Source organism: Polyergus mexicanus, unplaced genomic scaffold (genome assembly GCF_030449975.1).
Source record: "Polyergus mexicanus isolate NDT 795.1 unplaced genomic scaffold, iyPolMexi1.0 SCAF_11, whole genome shotgun sequence".
NCBI classification, from domain to species: domain Eukaryota; kingdom Metazoa; phylum Arthropoda; class Insecta; order Hymenoptera; family Formicidae; genus Polyergus; species Polyergus mexicanus.
The window spans coordinates 8,021,136-8,043,867 of record NW_027223331.1 but is presented as its reverse complement, the minus strand read 5'-3'; the positions used below and the strand labels follow the sequence as shown (position 1 = coordinate 8,043,867).

The window sequence follows — 22,732 nt, the reverse complement described above, 5'->3', positions numbered from 1 at the left end:
GGAAAACGTTAGACGGATTTTGCGGACAGACTCCGAAGCGGACTCCATTGTTTCTGTCGCAAAATAAAGTGACTTCCTTTTGTAACTCTGACGGTCTTAAAAAGAGCTTTCGTACAGTTTAATATGTGCAGATTTTTTTTAAATCCTGCATTATAAATGTAAAATTTATGTAACAGAAGAATAATCGGTAACTAAAAGTTTGTGCAATTTTTAAGATTTACCGAATTGTGTTTAAATCGTAGTATATCTCTACATATTGTTCAAGCATGGATCATCAGTGCATAAAATCTGTAACATTTACTCTAATACAATATAATACACAATGAAAATTTTTTTAATCTACTCCCAAAAAACATTGTCATTATTTTTAATGATTTAATTTAATTAATAGTTAAATTGAAATTTGATTTAATTAGTAGTTATATTGAAATGTAAAAAGTTTTACATAAATGATTTGTAATATTGTGTAAATCGTAGAGGGATGGTACTCTTTCGTAACTTTTACTAAAGTCTCTCAAATATTTATAATTACGTCATTGGTGTAAATAAAATATAATGTGATACGCGAAGGTAATTATCTCTCTTTGTAGAAGACTAAGAACATTGAATTTGATATGCTTCCCACTGATGGTCGTATACATTAACAGTCAGTATAAGTTGTAGTAAGAAGTTGTTGCAAGTTGTCGAAGCTGCGAAGGATGGCTGTGCGACACAAGTATCTGCCGCACAAACTAAGCACCTTGTAATAGATACTTTGAAGACAGTCTGGTCGGTGCTCGACATGCCCGAAGTTTGTGAACTTCTGCACAACCCTTGTCGTATCGCGAGGCAAATTCGTACGTGTTTCTGACAAGTATTTTCCAAGAGTCCGGCAGGTTGAAAAGTTGCGAACGCGTGGCATAAGAACGGCAGAGAAATTTGGAAAATGTCACAACCCGGACTTCTAGATAATACAACCGGATTAGCTATTTATATTGTGTCTGTCGAAATATAGTTCGGCCATTTTTCGGCATATGTCACAGAGAATATATTTTAGAAAAACAATATTTTAGAAAAACAGGGTAAAAGTTTATCTTCTTCTCGTATTTTACGCATATTCATTTTTTAACTTTAATGAATAATAATCATATTTATGACATAATTGTAAAGAATACATTCTAGAAAGAAAGAGCTTTTTCTATATTGAAAATGCTCCGTTGTTTATTGATAACTTTAATAATTGTAATAATAAACTTTTTAAACAAAAGAATAATTAATCAAATCTATAAAGGGTTACTCGAGATCATAATTTTAATAAATTATATATTAACGTCAAGGTTATTGTGAGAGAAGTATAGGAAAATAAACTTTATCGAAAAAGTTTTTTATTCATGAAACACTGAATTCTGAATTTGACAAGGCTGTAATTGAAACGATTCAAGAAAGATATAAAAATAGTCGATATATAAAAAACAATCCAGACGATATTATTCAAAATGAAAATAAAATTAATTCTATAAAGCCCTTCACATCCGAAATCAATTTAATGTAGCTCGGATATAATTTCGTATTACATTGTATACATATTTTATCAATATTAGCCAATTAACCAATAATCTCGCAAATATCTTCGCGTGCATTTGTATTTTTGAACGAATAATGTTTGTCGTGACAAAACAATTCACAGAGCAATTGTCAAGTAAGCTGTATTATATCGAACGTGAAAATGCCAAAGTGGCATTTCAAATGTCAAATTTCGAAGAAAATGGAAACGCAAATCTCGTGGATGGATCATATACACGAGTATCAGATATCGACACTGGGCAAATCCGTACGAATAAATTGATACGTGGCCATGGCAGGCATTTTCCTTAAATTGAACCGAGCTGAGAAATGGCGAGCGTCCCGCAGCGCGGCCTGGGCGGCAATGGGCGAAGGGTTTGCAGCGAGGGGTGAAATAGTCGACAGCGGACAAATGGCCGACCGTTCGTATCCCCGGACGTATTTCACTGACCAGTCCCGCCGCCACTTGCCCCGGAAGCCAATAGTCAAAATAGTCTTCGGTCTTTTTATGCCATCTCTTTTAGCATTTATCGTTTCAGGGGTCCCCTTGTAAATTCGTCCCGGAATTACGTTGTCGTGAACACGTATCTGTTTCCGTAGATACGTACGTCTTGCCAAGCATTTAAATTCTGTCGACGACATTTGCATATGACAACAGTTTTGATATAAAGAAAACGGACAAATGTTTTGAAACGAATGATGTAATCAGAGTGTGTTGCGCGACACGGATATGTGACAAATATATTGGTTTGATAAGAATGTGTCAAATCTATGTTTGCAGGCGAATGTGATCAATAAGTTTTGTATCAGATATTTTTTTAAAAGAAAATCTGTCAAAATCCGTGTTAATAAACTTGAAAAGTAATTCGGAAAACAAACTTGTCGATAAAATCTCTATTAAAAATTAAAGATTATCTCAAATATCGCGTCTTTAATTTTTTTTTTTTCCAAAGGAGATAATATGACACGCAATAAATATGGCATGAATAAAATATAAAATACCGGGCCATTCATAAACGATAAATTTAAAATCACAAAAGAGGGGAGACAATTTCTGATTCAAGAAATGATAAAACAGAAAGGTAATGGAATGTGAATGAGGCTACATTTTCTTTGACAGTGAACTAGTTTCATCCTCAACATGAAGCGACCCCCAACTCGCGAGATTACCGTCATCCCTTACCGGAATAGACCCTCTAACTTTACGCTCGACGATCCTGGCGGACGCAGACAGTAATTTCGGATTTAGACCTTCATCCCGGCACGAAACATGTCCCAAAATTCGTATCTTCGTCAGAAATAGTCGATCTTGAAAATACGTCAAGATAGGACAAAACTTTCCGCGTTTGATTTCCTTATAATTATCTTCGCTTATAATTATGATATGAAAAAAATTCCTATATGCTTTAAAAAAAAAAATATATATATATATATAAAATTAATTTTTTAATTTATCATAAAAATAATGGTATTAATATCAAGGATTTGATAGCACGATAAGAATTGTGATTGTCTAATATTAATTGTCCGTACGATTTAGATTTTAAAATAGTTCGCAAAGGAGAATCGTGTTATCAGGAACGCGAAATTTAATGACTTCCGCTTACGGTGAGCTTTATAAGAGCAGTAATTGAATTCCATCGACGATCTATTGTCGCCACCTTGACCCTCACCGATCTCTAATCTTCGGAGGGTTGACCTACAAATGAGAAAAATGTGTCTCACGAATCACACAAAATATAGCACATATAGCGATTCCTATTTTCACACTCTACGAAATCCCGAATAGCATAGTTTACTTTTTTTGATACATTACGAAAATAAATATAATCTTTCTTCGTTCTTTTTTAATACAACAGTTTATTTATTATTTAAATATTAAAAGTTATTCGCGACAATGGATATAAGGAGAGACGGGTACAAGTCGATAAATTTTGTATCAAGAGCCGAAAATTTCAAGTATGCTTGTCAGGATGGAAGATGCATTGTTGGCTCTTTACATATTTCGCACATTTTATTCTGTTTAATAAAAACGACGGATTTTTGTACGATACTATCATGAAAATGACATTCCGTTGTGTCAAGAATGTGACGCTGATAAGATAATGACGACAATTTATCTGATATTTCTTTGTACACTATATAGATATTTATACATACCATATACATATATGAGCACTTTCATCATCGTTGTAACTGATAAATATTGATTATAGCATCTCTACGGCGTGACTCATTGACAATTTGTAAATTGATACGTTCTTCGAGACACATTTTCTATTTATTGTTTACACATTTATATCTCTGAAGATTGTATGTTCAATATGTTAAGCAATGAGATCTTACAGAAATTATGCAAATGATTTCGATTTTTTTTTTTTTTTTTTATTTGATTAGCTCAATTTTCTATTTTAGAATTAAAATTGATAAAAATATGACGTTAAATATATATATTATTAGAATTATCTTCTATATTATTGTAGGTATAAAAAGATTTGAAACTTTTATCACCATAATAAAATCTGTGAATTAAGTCGCGGTGCGAAATACATAATAAACAGATTGGAATTACAGAGCGCCGTTTAATCAACATTTACAATTGCTCATCATAAATGGGTATAGCAAATCGATTTTTAATTTCCGCCGCGATTTCTATGCAGCATACTTCGGAAATACAATATTAATCTCCATTGTCGCTAACAAAGATTTTACGATATAATTACATCTATAAATAATTTAAGCAAAGCCCCGAGACGAAACAAAGGATTGTTTTGGCAAACAAATTTACGAGAAAAGTGTTCTTTATTGTGACGTCGCTTTTCCGCATAAATTCAACTTCGTTAATTATCATGACACGTGGAAACTCGCGATTTTTTAACAGCTTTCTCGGCCGCGTTTCATATCCACATGGATCTGCTGTTTTAATCCTCGAAAACTCTCTCATCCGTGTATAGTCATCCAAGAGCGCTTGAAAAGGTAGACCAATATTTTCGTCCTCGTAGCGCAACGCGCGTTCGTTGAGTAATTAAATTTCTCAGTTTCGTGACCGACAGGTCGGAAAAAATTTTCTCTTTGATCCTCTATTGACGCTATAATCCGTCATGAGATGCCCTGCTGATGTACGTTCTTATTCCTTTAGATGACACGACAATTTCGCGAGCGATTTTTCTTCTAATTAATGACATCTTTGCATTGTTCCACGCGGTGCTCTCTTTTTATTTAATATATGATCCGCGTTCTATTTTTCTTCATATTGATAGCTAATAGATGTACGTACACCATCTGTGTGGAAGAATTATAAGATCGAATTTCGAATCCATAACCGAGATCTATGTGCTGAATCCTTCTCTCAGATAAAATGAATTATTATACATATTTCGCTCCCCTACCACGATCGTCCCGGATTCTTTTAGGTCATACGGCGCGAGACTCACAGCGAGACCCCGTAGAAATTTATTTCTTTATAACCGGCACATCTCTTGTGTAGCTCTTCTTTCGGAAGTTAATATCCTCCTTAATCTTTTCACGTCCGGAGAACTTGGTCGGCGAAGACTCGGCTCTCGCAACTTTACGCGCGAACTTCAACGTCGCGCAAACTTTTGCTTCGCGCGTTTTGTACAGAAGTTAAAAATTTGCCCGACAACAAGAGAGAGGTTACTTTCAATTTGCTCTTTTTGTTCCTTGCTTGTTGTCCGCGTGGATCGATCTATGTGGCAATCTCGTGTGTGTGTGGCTTTGACGTGGACAACCCTCAGGCATGTCTCACAGACGACGAATATATGAATAATTTCCCGTCGACACGATGCCGTCCGTTGTGGAAAATCGATATTCCATAAATGTGTAAATGTATAACTGAATCCGACTGATTCTCTTTGCCTAAGCGAAGAATGTAACTTCGCCATGATGGCGGCGCGATCGCGTGTACTCCGAAATGCATTAGCGGCATCATCGCATGTGCTGTATCGTCTGCATCAACATCTTCGGCGATCCTAGACCGACAATAAGATCGATAATTCAACGGTATACAAATTGTTTCTGTCATTATGACTCCGCAATATTACATTTTTTTGTCTTTTTTTTTGCTTTCTCTCGTTTTATTTTTTTACATTTGATTTAAAACATTTGAAGCTTGTAATTGTTAAAAATTTATTCATATAAATATTGACAATTTTTTTTCTTTTGACAACTCGTTCGAAAGATCAGACAAATGAAATTTTCTTAGATCCATTATCATGCGATCTTTTTGCCGATATTCTTGACAAGGCGCAATATCATTGGATGATATTTTTTTTATTTCGATAAACTTTATTTGTGGTTCACTCTACTCGATCGTGGGAATTGAATTTAATGGCAGGTTTCGAAATTTCGAAATTTTTCGCGCGCGAGGAAAAGTAATTTACGTTTATTTGAAAAAAAGAAGAAATGTGTTGTTGCGATATATTTAAAAAAAAAAAAAAGGTTTTTTCCGCGTTTGTATGTATCAGGCTAACTCACACAAAGGGACAGATTTATGGGCAATATCCCTTGCGACAGAAAATTCGGGGGTGATAAGGGGGTAGAGACAGGCAAGCGCATAAATGTGTTTCGAGAACGCGCACTGAATATCGCGATCGATGTCGCGCTACCACCGGAAATCACGGCGTAATACGTCCACGAGCATTTCCGGCGATCGATGCATCCTGGTTGCTTGTCACTTTGTCTTCCCGTGCCTGTTTCCCCTGTACACATATCGTTACGCTTCCGATTCCCCGTTACTCGTTGGCGAAAATTCAATCTCCCGATTTTTCCGTAGAGAGAGGCCCAACGCTTTGGTCTCGGAACATGATAGCACCGCTGTGCGCAAAATAAAATGAAGAAATACCGAGGGGAAACGAATGCTCTTTTTCATCGTTCCGAAATAAAAAAAAGACTGTGTCGCGTTTTATTTCAGCATGTTTCTTCTCTCTGTATATTTTTTTTCTTTTTTTTACAACGAACAAAGTTTATTATTTCGCAGCTTCGAAATATTTCACAACGTCAAGTTCAAGTTCCAGTTACAATAAATGGAAGGATATCGTATATAGGAAATGTTATTTCACATAGTTAAATTAATCGATTAGAGAACTTTTAACATATATTTTCTGGATATATTTAGACAAGAGTGATAATAATAATAAACATATCAGATATACAGGGTGTCCCATTTTAATCTCCTCAGACAAATATCTCAAAAACCAAGCCCGGAAGAGAAAAATGTTTCAGACAAAAGTTGTTTGGTTTCGAGGGGGCCATAAGATGGTACCATTGGTTTGACCTTGGAAAATCATTTGAAAGTCATGTGAAGGTCAACTTTAAAATCTTAAATGGAAACCCCCATTTTTTATTTAGTATTCTTGTAGCTGACATCGAGAGCTTTTCCAAAACACTATAATAAAGTATTTTTTCATTAAGTACTTTTTGAGTTATTTTATATTTTAATCTGACATATTTTGATATAAAAAATTAAATATTTCGTAAAATATTCAGTTTTCGATAATCTTACCGTAATATTTTTATGTACAGAATAATGAGACAAATTAATTAATGCCAAAAAAAAAACAAATAATTGTTTAAAAAAATACATTGTAAATAATTTTCTTAAAAACAATTTTTTTTTGTGCTAATTGATTTGTCTCATTATTCTGTATATAGAAGTATTACGGTAAGATTATCAAAAACTAAATATTTTACGAGATATTTAATTTTTTATATCAAAATATGTCAGATTAAAATATAAAATAACTCAAAAAGTACTTAATAAGAAAATACTTTATTATAGTGTTTTGGAAAGCTCTCGATGTCAGCTACAAGAATACTAAATAAAAAATGGGGTTTTCTATTTAAGATTTTAAAGTTGACCTTCACATGACCTTCAAATGATTTTCCAAGGTCAAATCATTGTCACCATCCTATGGCCCCCTCGAAACCAAACAACTTTTGTCTGAAACATTTTTCTCTTCCGGGCTTGGTTTTTGAGATATTTGCCTGAGGACACCCTGTATAATAGGTTTGTGAATGCTTTAAATTATTAACGCGCTTCTCTTTTCAATTGCGCACAGAATTGGAGAGTGCCTATCATCGTATCATGCATCAGAACACAGACAAGAAAGAGAAATTAGGAACGTTGATTTCGCGTGGCGAGGTTTCCCGTTGGGCAAACTTTTTTCGTAAGATTGCACGAGAAGGCTTGAATAGCAATTAATTATGAGTAGACGTCGTGGCAGTAGACGAAAACTCGATTCACGATACGCAGCGAAATATGAAATTTAATTTAACTGTACACGACCCTCGAAAATTGAGGTTGCTATTTCGTTGGTAAGATTATGTCGATAAAGGGACATCATTAAAGTAATAACAATCATATCGATTAATAATTTGTTCTTTCTGTTAATAATTTGATCTGCCGATTAATAATTTGTTCCGTCTCCTCGAGATGCCCAGAATCCACACAATAAAATGGATTACATAATGTGTGTAATCCAGGAAAATAATACAATCATACCACAGCGTGTCTCTGGTAACTATTTTATGTAACAATAACGTTATTACCTTTTGCTTACGATTTTCTTGGTAAATAATTTCTGTAAAGGAAATTTCTAACAAAATTGTACTCCTAATAAACTGTATGGTTTAATGAAAACTGAAATTCAATGCAATTGGAATTAATTAATTAATTAATTTGTGACATTGAATATAATAACTCTTAACAGAATAATTATGGACAAATCTATTTCCAGTTTTTAATAGTATTATTGATTTTCTTATATAATTACCATATATAATACCGCCGTACATATTAAGTCGTAATGTATTTTTTTTTCTAACGACATAACGTTAGAATATTACAAGGGTCTAATTTAATAATTACAGATTATACTTTGGCTGCATATTAATTGAATAACACATACTTTTTTTTTTTCTATTAAATATTTTTTCATCGGCATATCTTGTTTTCGCCTGTCAGATTTACAGCATGGATTAGGTATCCGCGATTATTTTAAGCGATTGAAAATTATCAGAAAATCTTATCCAGTCATTAAGAATTTTATTGGAAAAACGAATACGCGTGCTTTTTGCTTCTTGAATTTAATCGATTGAAAATAACAAACTCGTTTTCCTTCTTCTAACAAGTTTTTTTTCTTCCTTGTTTTCTTTTTTTCTTTTTCCTTGCTTTTTCTATCGATGTAATACGGATATTTTAATCTAGAAATATCAAACAGATTAGGAGACGACAGAAGCTTGAAATTGCAACATGACATCGATGTTTCTAACATTCGATTGGATGTTAACGTCGAACATACATTAAACTATCATCGTTAACGTATCGTGTGCATATTTTAATATCCACTATTTCGCGATGTTATTAGATATAGCGACAACGCAACGGTGAAGTTTGTCGTTACATTGCAATGTGACAGCTCAGTTATCGTGGCCACGATAATTATGCGAAGCGGAAAATTACGTGCACACGCGGTTGCCAAGTTGCGCTTTTAATGAGCTCCCTGCGTTTAATAAGCGCGTGGTATGCAAAAGGACTGAATTTGCATCACGGAGGAGGTATTTGAATCCAACCAGTTTAAACGTTTAGCCGAATCAACAAAAGCGTCGTCAACGCCGCCCCGACAAGAAACCCTTTATATTTTTTTTATTTAAGAGTTTGCATGAGTAATTTCTGCCTTGAATGCAAATGCATATTGTATAGCATGCAAGCACAGCTCGCTAGAAACGACCTTCTTCCAAGATTCCCGAGCTGCACTCCTAAAATAACTTTTAAAAAGCTGGTCAAAAATTTCTTATCATCCCGGCGAGATTGCACAATTACTATTTTCGGCTATTAATTTATTGATTATAACGATTCACGTGGTAATAAAAATATAGATTAGTATGAACGGATATATATTTCGCGTATAATGTAAATCGTTTTGCAAAAAGAATTTGCATATGTGTACAGCGATGAATTTAAAAACAATAATTTGATATTAAAGCCATTAAACTTTTATCATAATCCAGTTATTAAAGTAAGAGAGAACCGTATGTAATAAATAATAACGGTTTACCCATATTCCCAAAATTTAATTTACGAAATTAGTTTTTCATGTAAGATAATTTAACAATTATTGGATGATTGCATAAGTTCGTGCCCGATTTTCATAGATGGCATTAAGTTACTGTATAGCGGAGTTCTATTGTTTTCGTGTGGTAATTGTTGCTTACACCGAATAGATGACGTTGTCTTATGTCAATTTAGGGTCAGACATTGTTCAGATAAGTCCATTTGTGCATAAGAGAAATCATTAAAAATGGAGAACGAAAGGTGCATTTGCGGCATGTAACGCTATATGAATTTCGGAAAGGCGTGAGTGTTGGGATTGCACAAAAAAATATTCAAAGCGTTTATTTGGACCGCGTACCTGCTCTCCGAACAGTCAAAAAGTGGTTTGGCAGATTTCGAAATGGTGATTTCAACATGGAGGATCAATCCCGCTCTGGACGGCATTCTGGCATTGATGATGACATTGTGCATGCCTTAGTGGAAAGAAACCCAAGGATTACAACTGAGGATATTGCTGAGAGGCTGAACATCGATAATTCAACCGCTTTTCGTCATTTAAAAAAGCTTGGATACATTTCCAAGCTTGATACGCGGGTGCCGCATCTCCTGACTGAAAGGAATAAGCTGCAGGAAAACTGCAGGAGTTGCAATGGGAAATTCTGCAGCACCCGCCATATTCTCCAGATATCGCGCCTTCAGATTTTTATCTGTTCCGGTCTTTGCAGAATAGTTTAAATGGCAAGAATCTCAATTCCGAGGAAGCTGACGAAAACCACCTTACAAACTTTTTTCAAGAAAAACCAAGTTCTTTCTTGAAAAATGGAATCGACAAGCTTATAGATCGTTGGAAAACCATTGTAGAAAAGAATGGGGACTATATAATTGATTAATAAAAGTGTTATCTCTAAAATATAATCTATTGAAGTTTATATTTAAATCGGGCACGAACTTATGCAATCACCCAATATAATTTATTGTGCGTCTATTGAAATTCACCAAGAAATACACTTCTAAATGCAAACCTTTAATGTAAAACCCGTGTAATTTTTGTATAGACGATATTGCTGATGAAACCTTATTGGTACCGTGATATTTTAGTCATTTTTTGAAATTTAAGATGTGCAAGATATGCGGGATGATCGTTCTTGCCGGAAGCATGAAGCTCCTTAATCAAAAAATAAAAAATCACGCGACTTCTCTTCTAATTTCTTGGATGGCTCGGTTGTTGCAGGCACACACTCCTCTTCTCGCGGCCGACACGAGACACGTAAGTAGAAAGTTGTTAGCAAAAAAGTAGCAGAGACAAGGAGATAGTTAGCGAGTGGTCGGGACCGAGAGAAGAATTGCAATCGTCACTTGCGCGTAGTTTGCGGATCCCCTCTAACTCGCACGTTTCGCTTAGCTGATAAAGTATGTCAAGCTAACACCAACTTACATATCAGTAAAAATTAACTCACCAAATACATCGTCTATTATATCATATCAGGAAAATTTTTGACAAATTTGACGTAATATTAACTCTCAACCATTTAAATTTTTTTAACGTGGCTATAAATTTTTCTCTCGGTACGAATTTTGTGCGAATTTACAATATATATCACTTGAACGCGAACGATAACGTTTGCAATAATCGAAAGGCATTTGTTTTATTAATTACACAGATGACACAATTAACAGTTCTTGCGTTATACATTTATTTGCTTTTCTGCAATTGCTCAGCCGCTATGTGTGCGTCTTTGATATATAAAGTTTAAAATATGTGTAATAACGTCGACACGATATTATAATGTCTATTCTTTTCACAATTAATAACAAAATACAACAGTGCGCCTTAATAATGTGATCGATTCAATTTGTATTATAGTACAGATAGTACGGATAGTTTGTTACGAGACGAAAGTTTCACTAACAACCGCGATAGAAGGAAGGTTCAGAAATCGAATTATAACGGCAGCTGATTAAATCGAGATATGAGATTACAAACGTTTCATAAGATAACGTGACGGTCTTGGCGCGTACTTTGAAGTTTATCGTGATGTAATTGCAGTTTCATATCGCTTTAATGTGCTCCTCGTAAATTACACGCGCAAGAAGACGTAATGGATAATTATTTGCCCCTGAGTCATTAGCGTTAACGATTTCCCCTTCCCGATAGTACGTTCTACTCTACGTGCAACAGTCTCGTTCTCGACATGTCGTTCCTTAATCATTGTTTGATCGGTCAACTTCGACGATTATTATCCGCGGATCTTTTAAGTAAATACGAAACCTTATCGGCGTAGGCGGCAGATCCGGAAGTGTTTCGGATCGCGGAAGCTTCCGAAAATCGATTCGTAATTTATATAGGAAATTGTGTCATCTCCCTCGTGCGCGTGGCTTCCTTCCACGCTCGTTCGTTTCCGTTTTATCGAGCGGTCACGTTTAATTTGCCGCGAAACTAATCTAATCGCTTCTCGAGAAAGCTTACGAGAACTTTAATTCATCTAATTCGTCTCATTCTAAATAATAATATATCTAAGTAACATGCTCGTAAAGAGATCTTATGCTTAAAATTTATAAAATCTCTTTATCTTTTAATCGATGAGATAACCGTCTCAACCGATATTTCGAAACACGGGTAAATTTAGCCTCACAATATTTGAAAAAATTATATTTTTATACATCATTTGTGTGTGTATGTGTGTAATTATAAATTGTTTGCCTTTTTTTTTTTAATCTTTAGAGAAATAGTTATATAAAAAAAACTTGGGAGGCTAGGTTCTTAAAATTTAATTTTTAACTAATCTATGCGGAAAGATTTTACATATCTTGTTAAGATTTAATATTTATTCTTTTATAAACTTATTTGCTTTTTTATAAAAGCTCCAATCGAAATAATATCTTTTTTTTTTTTTTAACTTTCAATCAAAATAATTTTTTGAATTGTATCGAGAAAGAGAGAGAAGGAGAAAGAGAGAATTTGATTTGTGTCTTTGATTTGTCGCGAGCGAAGAGAAATATGGTGAAATCGGGTATACAATTCCATACGGATTACAATGACAGTGATGTTAATATGCGCGATATTTCGAGCGTGCCGTTCGAAATGGACGCTAAATTCCAATAGGAAAGAGATTAAAATAATTATCCCGGAATATGAAAATTAAACTCCACCTAGTCGTACGGCAATACACATGTTGCCTTTACACATATACATATATTGGTATATTCACATACAAGTATATCTCTTTTGGTACGCGTGTACATAGCGCAATGCAAAGTGTTCACCAATTGTCGTTCAAATCCGCACATCAGGCTAATTAACTATCGCGCTGCATTTAATTATTATATTATATTAAGTAGATGAAAATCATGATGAAATGCGTATGTCGATATATTGACTGGTCCATTATTCGATGAATTAAAGCTGGCATTAAACATCGAGAAAGTTACATACATATTACGAATTTTAACGCTCATGTTTATGCGCGTGCACACGGTTACATCTTCTTTATAAATTTTTATTGAAATAATCTCTCGTTTAAACATCCAGACGGATCTTAATCGAGGCGAGTACGCGAACCTGCGTTACCCCAAGTGCTGTTATCTCAGAGACATTATTCATTCGACGGAGTTGATTGGTCCCGGTTGGTCGCCAGCCTTTTAAATCACCCTTGTCTCTCGAATGTGCAAACACACCATCGCCTCCTTCTCAAAACTTCACCGGTTACGTTCTCTCCTACTCCTTCTCCTCTTCGACCCCGTCGGAAGATTCATAGCGAACCTGATTCGATTTGCAGCGCCGTTTGAAATTCAGGCAAAGGCGTATTTTATTCGTCGACGGTCGGCGATGGGGATGATGAAGCGAGAGGGAGCGGAGGGGGGGGAGGGGAGGGGAGGGGATAGGAAGAGTCGGCCGATGAATATCGAGCTTGCCAAATGGAGTAAACCGCAGCCTCCGGCTCGTGTAATCTTCCGGAAGTCGCCGTCTGCCCTCGATTATCCTTCTCTCTCTCTCTCTCTCTCTCTCTCTTTGTTCGACGCTTCATTTCCCGCTTCGTTTCTCGCTTCTTGTCTCATCACACCTCTCTGTCCCTCTCTTCTCCCCTTCGCTGTCTTCGGGGCTCTCTTCTTCCTGTCACCGCGATCTCACCGCGCTGTTCCTCCCTTTGGCCTTGGCGGTAAATCAGGCGGTGAATCTGCCGCATGATCCGGCGAAATGAAGCCAGGTCGCTTTTTTACATCGCGTCTGCGCGGGAATCATATTTCCGTCGTGGATTCCTGGAGAGTTGTTTGCCTTCCCTCACCACGCGGAAAAATCTCCCGCTAAAATGACTGCCCCGTGAATAGAGGGATTCATGGCGCGAAGCGAATTCTCGCATGGCTGGCCAGATCCCACGGGCAATCATCGATACGCGACGAATATCGGTTCCGGTATTCATTTCTTTCGGATTAGTACTGTAGGTTGAATGTAGATATAGATATAAATATATCTGGGAGAAAAATCAAGTTGCATAAACAACGTACGCTCGTACAGCGTTTAATACGATACATCGCATTTGAAACTTGCGCGATTCAATGTTAAATTTATAAATCTGTTCTTTCGCATATTTTTAAAGCGACTCGTCATCAAATTTCCGACTAAGTATATTGAATTATCGATTACTTTCAATGAATTCCACACTTTTCTCCATAGATATATCACTATAGAATATCCTGTAGGAGGATACTTATTATTCGCGAACGGTAACATAATTTCGTTTCTGATAATGAGAATTCTCGGGCTTATCCGCATGAGTCATTTCAAGATCCATTTTCCGCGAGGCAAAGTCAAGATTTCGATCGCCATCTAAAATTTGGAACTCGAACTGCACAAACATATTCCCGTGGGAAAATACGCTATTTCGCATTACACGGGCCGCGTCGAAATCCCATCAGGACCTTCATTCTGCCTCCCTTTAATACGCCATGTTTTCTCATCTCGATTGCGTCATTACGTTTATGAGCTTATGTCTGCCTTGATTAAATCTTCACTTAACTAAAATGACGCTAAAACAGCAGTACATAAAATATTCTATGGAGCTATGGAGTTTATGAAATTTCTTCAAATTGTGTAATTTTTATCATCAATTTGGGCAATGATATTAATATAAGTAGTCATCCTTTTTTTAAATTTTATAGGTATTTTTTATTATTCTCGATTATAAATCATAATCAGAAAAAAAGATTCTAAGCTTTCGCTTCTCTCTTTCTTTTTTTCTCACTGTTATAATTTTTATTACGAAACTCATCCTTTATTTTATGATTAAATTATATTATATTGTATATCCTGTATTATCTACCGTGTTCGGAATAATCGATATCGTATTTCCTCCTCATACGATCCATTAGTGATTAAGGATCATCGGCCAGTAGCTCATGTTGATTACCGTGGTGTACCTTCTCCTGGCACTTGCCTGGCGCGTTTCCGGTCCTATAGCGTTGCATTATAGGCTGCCGGTATTATAACGGGACACGTCGTATAAATCACGTCGAATGACGTGTTTCGCTCTCTCGGTGCGTCCCCTGACGTCGACGCAAATTGCCGACATTAGTCGTTAGTGACGTATCACGACTGGTCCTTCCGTTCCGAGGAGATCACCACCGGTGGTGTTGCCCTTCGTGTCAGTTTCACACGTCTAATAACTCAATTCTGTGTTAATTCTTTGTTAACTCACTTTTTAATCATTAGACAATCTCCGTTTATTAATACTTAAACATTTTTGTCGAGCGTCTAAAAATTGATTCTAAGTTGAAAAAAGCTTATTTCGAAATGATCTTAGATCCATTAAAAAAAAAAAAAAAAAAATTATGTGCTTATGAACTTGCCACAAGCTTCTTGTAATTTTATACATAATCAATACAATTATACATATAATTTATACTTTTTAAATATAAATTTAAAACAAAAAAAATCTCTTTAATCCAGAAATCTAATGTTTCTTTTATATTGTAATATTTCATTCACATTCTTTTGAATATTGCCGTTTCTGTTTCTTTGTATTTGATTCTGCATTTTACAAGGGACATTGTTAAATTAATGGAATACAAATACAATGTGTTTCTTCAGCTCTTAATAATTTTTCCGATATTTTTCAGGTATATCGCGTGCTGGCAATCATTTATCTTTATTTCACGGTAGATAGTCTGTTGCGGTTCGCACGAGGCGTGGAATTTATATTAATGGTGGCACGCATAGATATTAGGAATAATTACATTTTTTCCGTTGGAATGCTATTTCGTACGCGAGGGACTCATATTCGTATAAATGTGTGTAGCATTTATTGTATGCGGGAAATACTGAGATAAATTGCAGAGCGCGTGGTTCTATTAATACAAAAAGTATGATTAGATTTGTACGTGGAATTACCTTTCTCGTTACTTTATATTACGCGATATATTTATTGTGGATTTAATTTTTATTATAATCTTAACTTTTATTATCATTACAATTAAAACATTGATCACAAACGCAGATCGCGTTGCGAAAAATACTTCAATATTAATCCTTTATCGTATTCACTCTCTTTACAATTAACTGAATTGTACCATATTCATTAGAGTTTTCCGCAAATTATGCAAAAATTATTCGAGAAAGTTTCGCTTACAACCACGTACACGGAGATGTGATAGTATAATAGGACGAGAAGAGACGCCATAAAAATCAGCGTTGAGTATTTTTATGCCTTTGTATGGAGAGGAAACATTTTTCGCTCGATTTTTCTCTCAATTGTGTCAGCAAATATCAAAATAACTGATTAAGCGAAAACGCATGTCCCTGGTGCGTTCGATCGGAGATGTTTGCCCTGGAATTAGCACACCCGCAGCTGCGTCCCTGTGGATTGGCTGGCACATGCGGATACATGTTCTCCACAGGTGCATAAACTTTCATTCGCAAATTCGAACTGCAAACGTAGATTTGCGCTACGATCACAAACGCGATCGATTCGATCAACATCGGCAAAAAGCGCCATGTTTCTGTGCCCTAATCGTGCATATCTAGCTCGAGTGATGAGCATATAAATAATATTGCTTGGTAAAAAATTTTACAGTTAATAAAAATATATTAGAGTAGAATACAGTGAGTAATCCATTTTTGAGATAAAATCTGAAAATTGGAGAGTATTATCATAATGTATTCCGGCTCTCTTCATCTGCATCGGAATTACCAGGCGGATAAAGATCAGGAGAGGTTTTACAAGCGGGATCGATTTTCCCTCGGGAAAATAAGATAAACTACAATAATTATCCAGGCGATATGGTTCCGCGCGATACGCAGTGTTTGTCGTCCGAAATGTGTTGTGTACATCGCTAATTTACAAGTCACGTCGATTATAACGAAATAATTTAATCATTGTTGAATATTGATATTGGCGAAGAATGACGTTATTCTAATTTTTTTTTAAAGACGATATAACGAATCATTATTTTAATAGCGCGTTACAATGGCAGAACAAAATGAATTATTCATGATTCACGCCCTTTACGAGAAACCTTTATTTAACATTAGGTAAGTTAACATTAGAGAAGTGAAAACGACCGAGAGACGGAGACCACGGGTTAGGTTGTGCGCGATGAAATTTAAAACCTCAGAAGTGTATTTAGGTCGACTACTCGTTGTCTCTGACAGCTCGCGTTTGTGTGTCCTGACTTTTTAAAGCTACCGGACAATTTCCGTAAGTTTATCTTCGCGAAACTTGTTCAGCGCGCGCGTAAAGCCCCGCCGAGTAATTTGAACGAAAAGTAAACTCTGCGGCTCTGTATTTTGGTTGGCTTCTGGCGTAAGAAACTACTGTGTTTCGAATTGATGTGAAATCGAGACAAACTCTAAATGTTATTTCAACAATTATTATTCCAGTTTGAATACTATTAAAACTGCGCAAATTCACGCGTTTTAACACAATATTTATATTCATTTATATTTTATATGCATTTTATTGTTTTATGAATAATGACAATTTTTTTATTGTCTATTTATAACTTTCGTTAAAATGGAACATAGTCTCAGTTTTTTTATTCAATCCAAAAATTAAAATCTACATTTTTCCAAACCAAGTTTTTCCCCCTCTTATAATAATTACAAAATTACATTGTTTAAAATCAACTATATATTGGGTGATTGCATAAGTTCGTGCCCGATTTAAATATAAACTTCAATAGATTATATTTTACAGATAACACTTTTATTAATCAATTATATAGTCTCCATTCTTTTCTACAATGGTTTTCCAACGATCTATAAGCTTGTCGATTCCATTTTTGAAGAAAGAACTTGGTTTTTCTTGAAAAAAGTTTGTAAGGTGGTTTTCGACAGCTTCCTCGGAATTGAGATTCTTGCCATTTAAACTATTCTGCAAAAACCGGAACAGATAAAAATCTGAAGGCGCGATATCTGGAGAATATGGCGGGTGCTGCAGAATTTCCCATTGCAACTCCTACAGTTTTCCTGCAGCTTATTCCTTTCAGTCAGGAGACGCGGCACCCACGTATCAAGCTTGGAAATGTATCCAAGCTTTTTTAAATGACGAAAAGCGGTTGAATTATCGATGTTCAGCCTCTCAGCAATATCCTCAGTTGTAATCCTTGGGTTTCTTTCCACTAAGGCATGCACAATGTCATCATCGATGCCAGAAGGCCGTCCAGAGCGGGGTTGATCCTCCATGTTGAAATCACCATTTGGAAATCTGCCAAACCACTTTTTGACTGTTCGGAGAGCAGGAGCGCGGTCGAAATAAACGCTTTGAATATTTTTTTGTGCAATCCCAACACTCACGCCTTTCCGAAATTCATATAGCATTACATGCCGCAAATGCACCTTTCGTTCTCCATTTTTAATGATTTCTCTTATGCACAAATGGACTTATCTGAACAATGTCTGACGCTAAATTGACATAAGACAACGTCATCTATTCGGTGTAAGCAACAATTACCACACGAAAACAATGGAACTCCGCCATGCAGCAACTTAATGTCATCTATGAAAATCGGGCACGAACTTATGCAATCATCCAGTAATAGTTCGCGACGTACAATATTTAGTTAAGCATATTACAATAAAAAATTCAACATTGTTCAGAATTAAATGAGGCGAATTATTTAGACATGCGATTTATCTCAAACGCCTATGTTGCAAGATTTGGATATATAATTAATCTTTATATAGGGTCGATCTATATACATATATATAACAAACAACCGACGCAATGCGTCTTGACACAAATTCATTCACCGTAATGACGCTGCCGATGTCTTGCTGACAAAACGGCATCGCGGTGGTAAAAGGGAGTAAAGATAGGGAGGAGAGACGCATCGTCGTACATCTAGGACGCATCGTGAATTTTGGGATGGCTAGCGCGCGGAATAAAGTCGTAAACTTCCCGCACGTAAACCGGTAAATGGTACGTGCCGTACTAGAATGAGATTCGCCGACGTTTGTGGATCGGAAGATGCATCCGGACCGATCGTCTTGATAGTCGGATTAACTCACATTCCATTTACGTAAACCGTGAAACACGTGATACTAGAACTCTTCGCGCGCGCCGGAATTACTAGTCAAAACTAGACTAGAAAGTTATGAAGAGAGGGCCTTTCGGAATTGCTTATTTCGCTCACTAGAAAACGCTTCTATTCCTGCTCGATCCGCGAATCTCGACGATTATAGCGATTATGTAGGTTTCAATTCATGAGAAATAATACCAACGATGGAATAAACAAATGGAAATTGATATTTTGAATCTCGATTCACGGATTTGTTTCCAATTTAATATCGCATTACATCGATGCAGTACATACAATTATTTTGAAATTGTTTTAATCTATTTGAAGTTTTAATTTTACAATGTTTTTAAAACGTTTTAAAATATTGAAAGATTTTATATTTTTAGATTGAGAAAGAGCGAGAGAGAGAAATGACATAATTTAAGTTTATACGATAATTAAATTTAGACACGTCAGCCTTTACGCAGGCACATCTTTGTTATCCGAGGACTATCTAGAAGTAACGACGCTCTAAAATATCTTAATCCTCGCGGAAATTCTTGAAAGCATGAGGGTTAGCGAACGCGAAGAGACGGCGGAACTCATACTCTCGCCGTCTCGATAAATTCTCATAGCGGAAGTTTATTGCGCTACGAGGACGTTCTTGGGCATTCCGCGGATTAACTCGTCAAAGTGTTCCCCAAGAAATTGTCCGCTCCGTTACCTTACGAGCTACATCACGATCCTCGGGGTTGTATGCAACTATGCGGCGCAGATCGAAGTTTGCCCTTGCTTAACTTTGGAGTTGCAATGTACGCGACGGTTCCTCGACCTTCCTTGCGACGACAATCAGAGATTACGAGGGGCACGAGGAAGTAATTAGAAATTCGCGCAATATCGATTATCGCCGTGAAAATTGATGTGCTCGATCCGGCGCGTTTCTACGCCGATAAACGATTTTTTATTCTTAAAAAGAGTAGGATGTACAAGAAAATGTGAACAATCCGTATTTGTACGATATACATTTTCATCATTTTGTGTGCAACGACTGAGAGCGCTCGCGAGTCTAAGGAGTAAAAATTGAATTCCCGAATACGATATAATAAAAGGAATATGGTGGATTTGTATAATTCGCTCGATCGAATCGAAAGTTATTAGGTGTACAACTTTGCTTCCGCCGTTTTTTTTTTTTTTCCGAAATTCGAGGCTTTATTGTAAAAAACTGGTTATTGCTTGTTGAGTCACTCCCAATGATCGTGCCAATTCTTTTTGACTTTGACTCGAGTCTTCATTAAGTAATGCCTCCAATTCTGCATCTTCGAAAACCTTCTCTCTTCCATCGCTATGCCGGTCTTCGACGTGAAAATCACCGTTCCTGAAGCGTTGAAACCACTCACGACACGTTCTTTCACTAATAGCGGCTTCACCATAAGTATTTGAGAGCATTCGATGAGCCTCAGCCGCAGATTTCTTTATATTGAAGCAGAAAATTAAAACCTCCCGCAAATGACGAGAATTTGGCTCGTAAACTGACATTTTCAATCGAGAATAACTTTATGATGCAGACACAAATCGACATATGTTTCTATGGAGTTATGTTGACAGATGCCCAAGTTTATCGCATGACGTCTATGATCTATTTATTTCGACCACTACTTATCGCTAAAGCCATCTATAGGAAAACGGCGGAAGCAAAGTTGTACACCTAATATATAAATCGAAAGAGGGCCGCCACGAACGAAAGAAATTTACATATGTATTATGAGCGAAGAAATTATGAGAGAGGAAAACTAAGAAAGAGAATTATAAAAATCATTGATGTTACATAGGCAAGAGAAATTAATAGGCTCGATTATTCGTCGGACAAATCGTGCGAGAAGAAAAATAGAGACGTTCACATTTTGCACCTCGAGCAAAAGGGCGGTTTCGTGTAAAGACAGAGGCGATCGCGCGATTTTGAGACCGTACGAATAAATTCCAGTTTACGACTTTACATGGCAAATTCGAGCACGTATCGTTTCGTATGAGATATTCGCGGCTTTGCTGTTCTCCAGTTCGGCGCTATTATCGCGCTAGAATCACTCGATTTCGCCGCGTAATCCGATAAAGATGTCCTGTTCGGAAGAATGGATTTTTACGAGGGAAAGCAATGTTTGACAATCCCTTCCATGTCGTGGAAAAATACTAGGCATTGCCGGTAGTCAGAAAAGAATGGGAAAAGAAAAGCAGTCGGACGTGACTAGGATAAGGGTGGCTTCTTCGCTTCCGATTCGCCTGCAAACTCGGAACATTTAGCTTGTTGATACGAAATACAGGATTGGAATAAATTTACGGCCTTTCGTGCTTTGTATTAAGCATTCCGATCTCTCTTTCTCTTGCCCTCCCTTCTCTTTCCTTTCTTAAAAGAAAACTTTATTCGTCGTCGATGCGCCGTTTTGCTTTAATCGAAATATTCAAATATATTACTAATATCTAATATAAAAGTTACATTATCATATTACAAGTAAAGAATCGAGAATTTGTAAATAGAAAAAGGAATACTTTACGTTTTGAAATTTTTTTTAAAGCAGTAATCAATCTTTTATCCAGGAAATGTATAAATATGCATAAAAATTTGTCATTATACGATATGATTTTTGTATTTCAAGACTTTATGATGAAAATTACATAATGGTCCAGAATTTTATTTTGTATCATTTTTATTTTGACGTCTTACTTTTGACGTCTTATTTTTACAACAATACCATTAGCCGCTTTTACTTGACGCGTAATATCTTTCTCGTAGTTTTATTCTAGAAAATATTTTTCTTTCTTACGATATACAATGAATTAAAATTATCGCGGTTGTGAATGGCTCGTCGTAAGTGTCAGTCGTAATCCTTTATGTTACCACAAAAATATCTCCAAGGTTTATACGGTGGCAATAATTTTTATTTCGTTTTGAAAGACGGTCGGAGTTTCTTTAGTTGGCCGTAACACTCTTTTTACGTACTCTTTAAAATTTATATAAAAGTACTTGATAGACGATGATATATATTGTATATATGTATGGATAACAAATAGTATTTATTTCGCTTTGTTTAAATATATTCGCGTATTGTGTATGAAATCATTATTTTTTTTATTTTTAAAAGTTTACGGTTTTTTAGCTAAAAAAATTAATGTCAATATAAATCTAGATCATAGTTACAATTTTTTAAATTATTATTTGATGTAATTTTTTGTTATATCTCGACATTTTTTAATATTTTATCTAAAATTTTCTTACGTTTGATCTTAATATTATATAAATGCCGGGGGATCTTTTAGAGCATTTAATATAAGATTACTGATAACTGCGGAGAACGATTTGCATTGTCACCTTTGGAGCGAATTTAATTTTGCCAGGAAACTTCTCGGTATGCATTCTTGTGCGGAAGAAAACATTCCTTTTTTTTATATGTATATTTTATCGGAAGCTCCTACACCTCTTTTTAGACGATCGATATTTTATTAGAAAATTTTTCAGATATGCGGAAAGAGATATAATAATGATTATGAAATTATAATTTTAAGTAACATATATGCTGATTCAATAAAATAGCCTAAAGATATCGCGATGATATTACTAATATTTGCAGTTTTATT

General features: G+C 35.7%; 1 protein-coding gene across 26 annotated transcripts in view; it reads left to right on the top strand.

The window, feature by feature from the left end:
- The window catches only part of Dlg1 (discs large 1), a 502,336-nt gene that overhangs the window by 393,157 nt on the left and 86,447 nt on the right, over positions 1-22,732 (top strand). For 21 of the 26 annotated variants that reach the window (XM_070304049.1, XM_070304045.1, XM_070304048.1 and 18 more), the window contains one exon: positions 10,845-10,880. The exons of the other annotated variants lie outside the window; for them this stretch is intronic. In XM_070304049.1, coding sequence (XP_070160150.1) covers positions 10,845-10,880 — 36 coding nt within the window. The remainder of the gene's footprint in view (positions 1-10,844; positions 10,881-22,732) is intronic. 26 annotated transcript variants of the gene reach the window in all.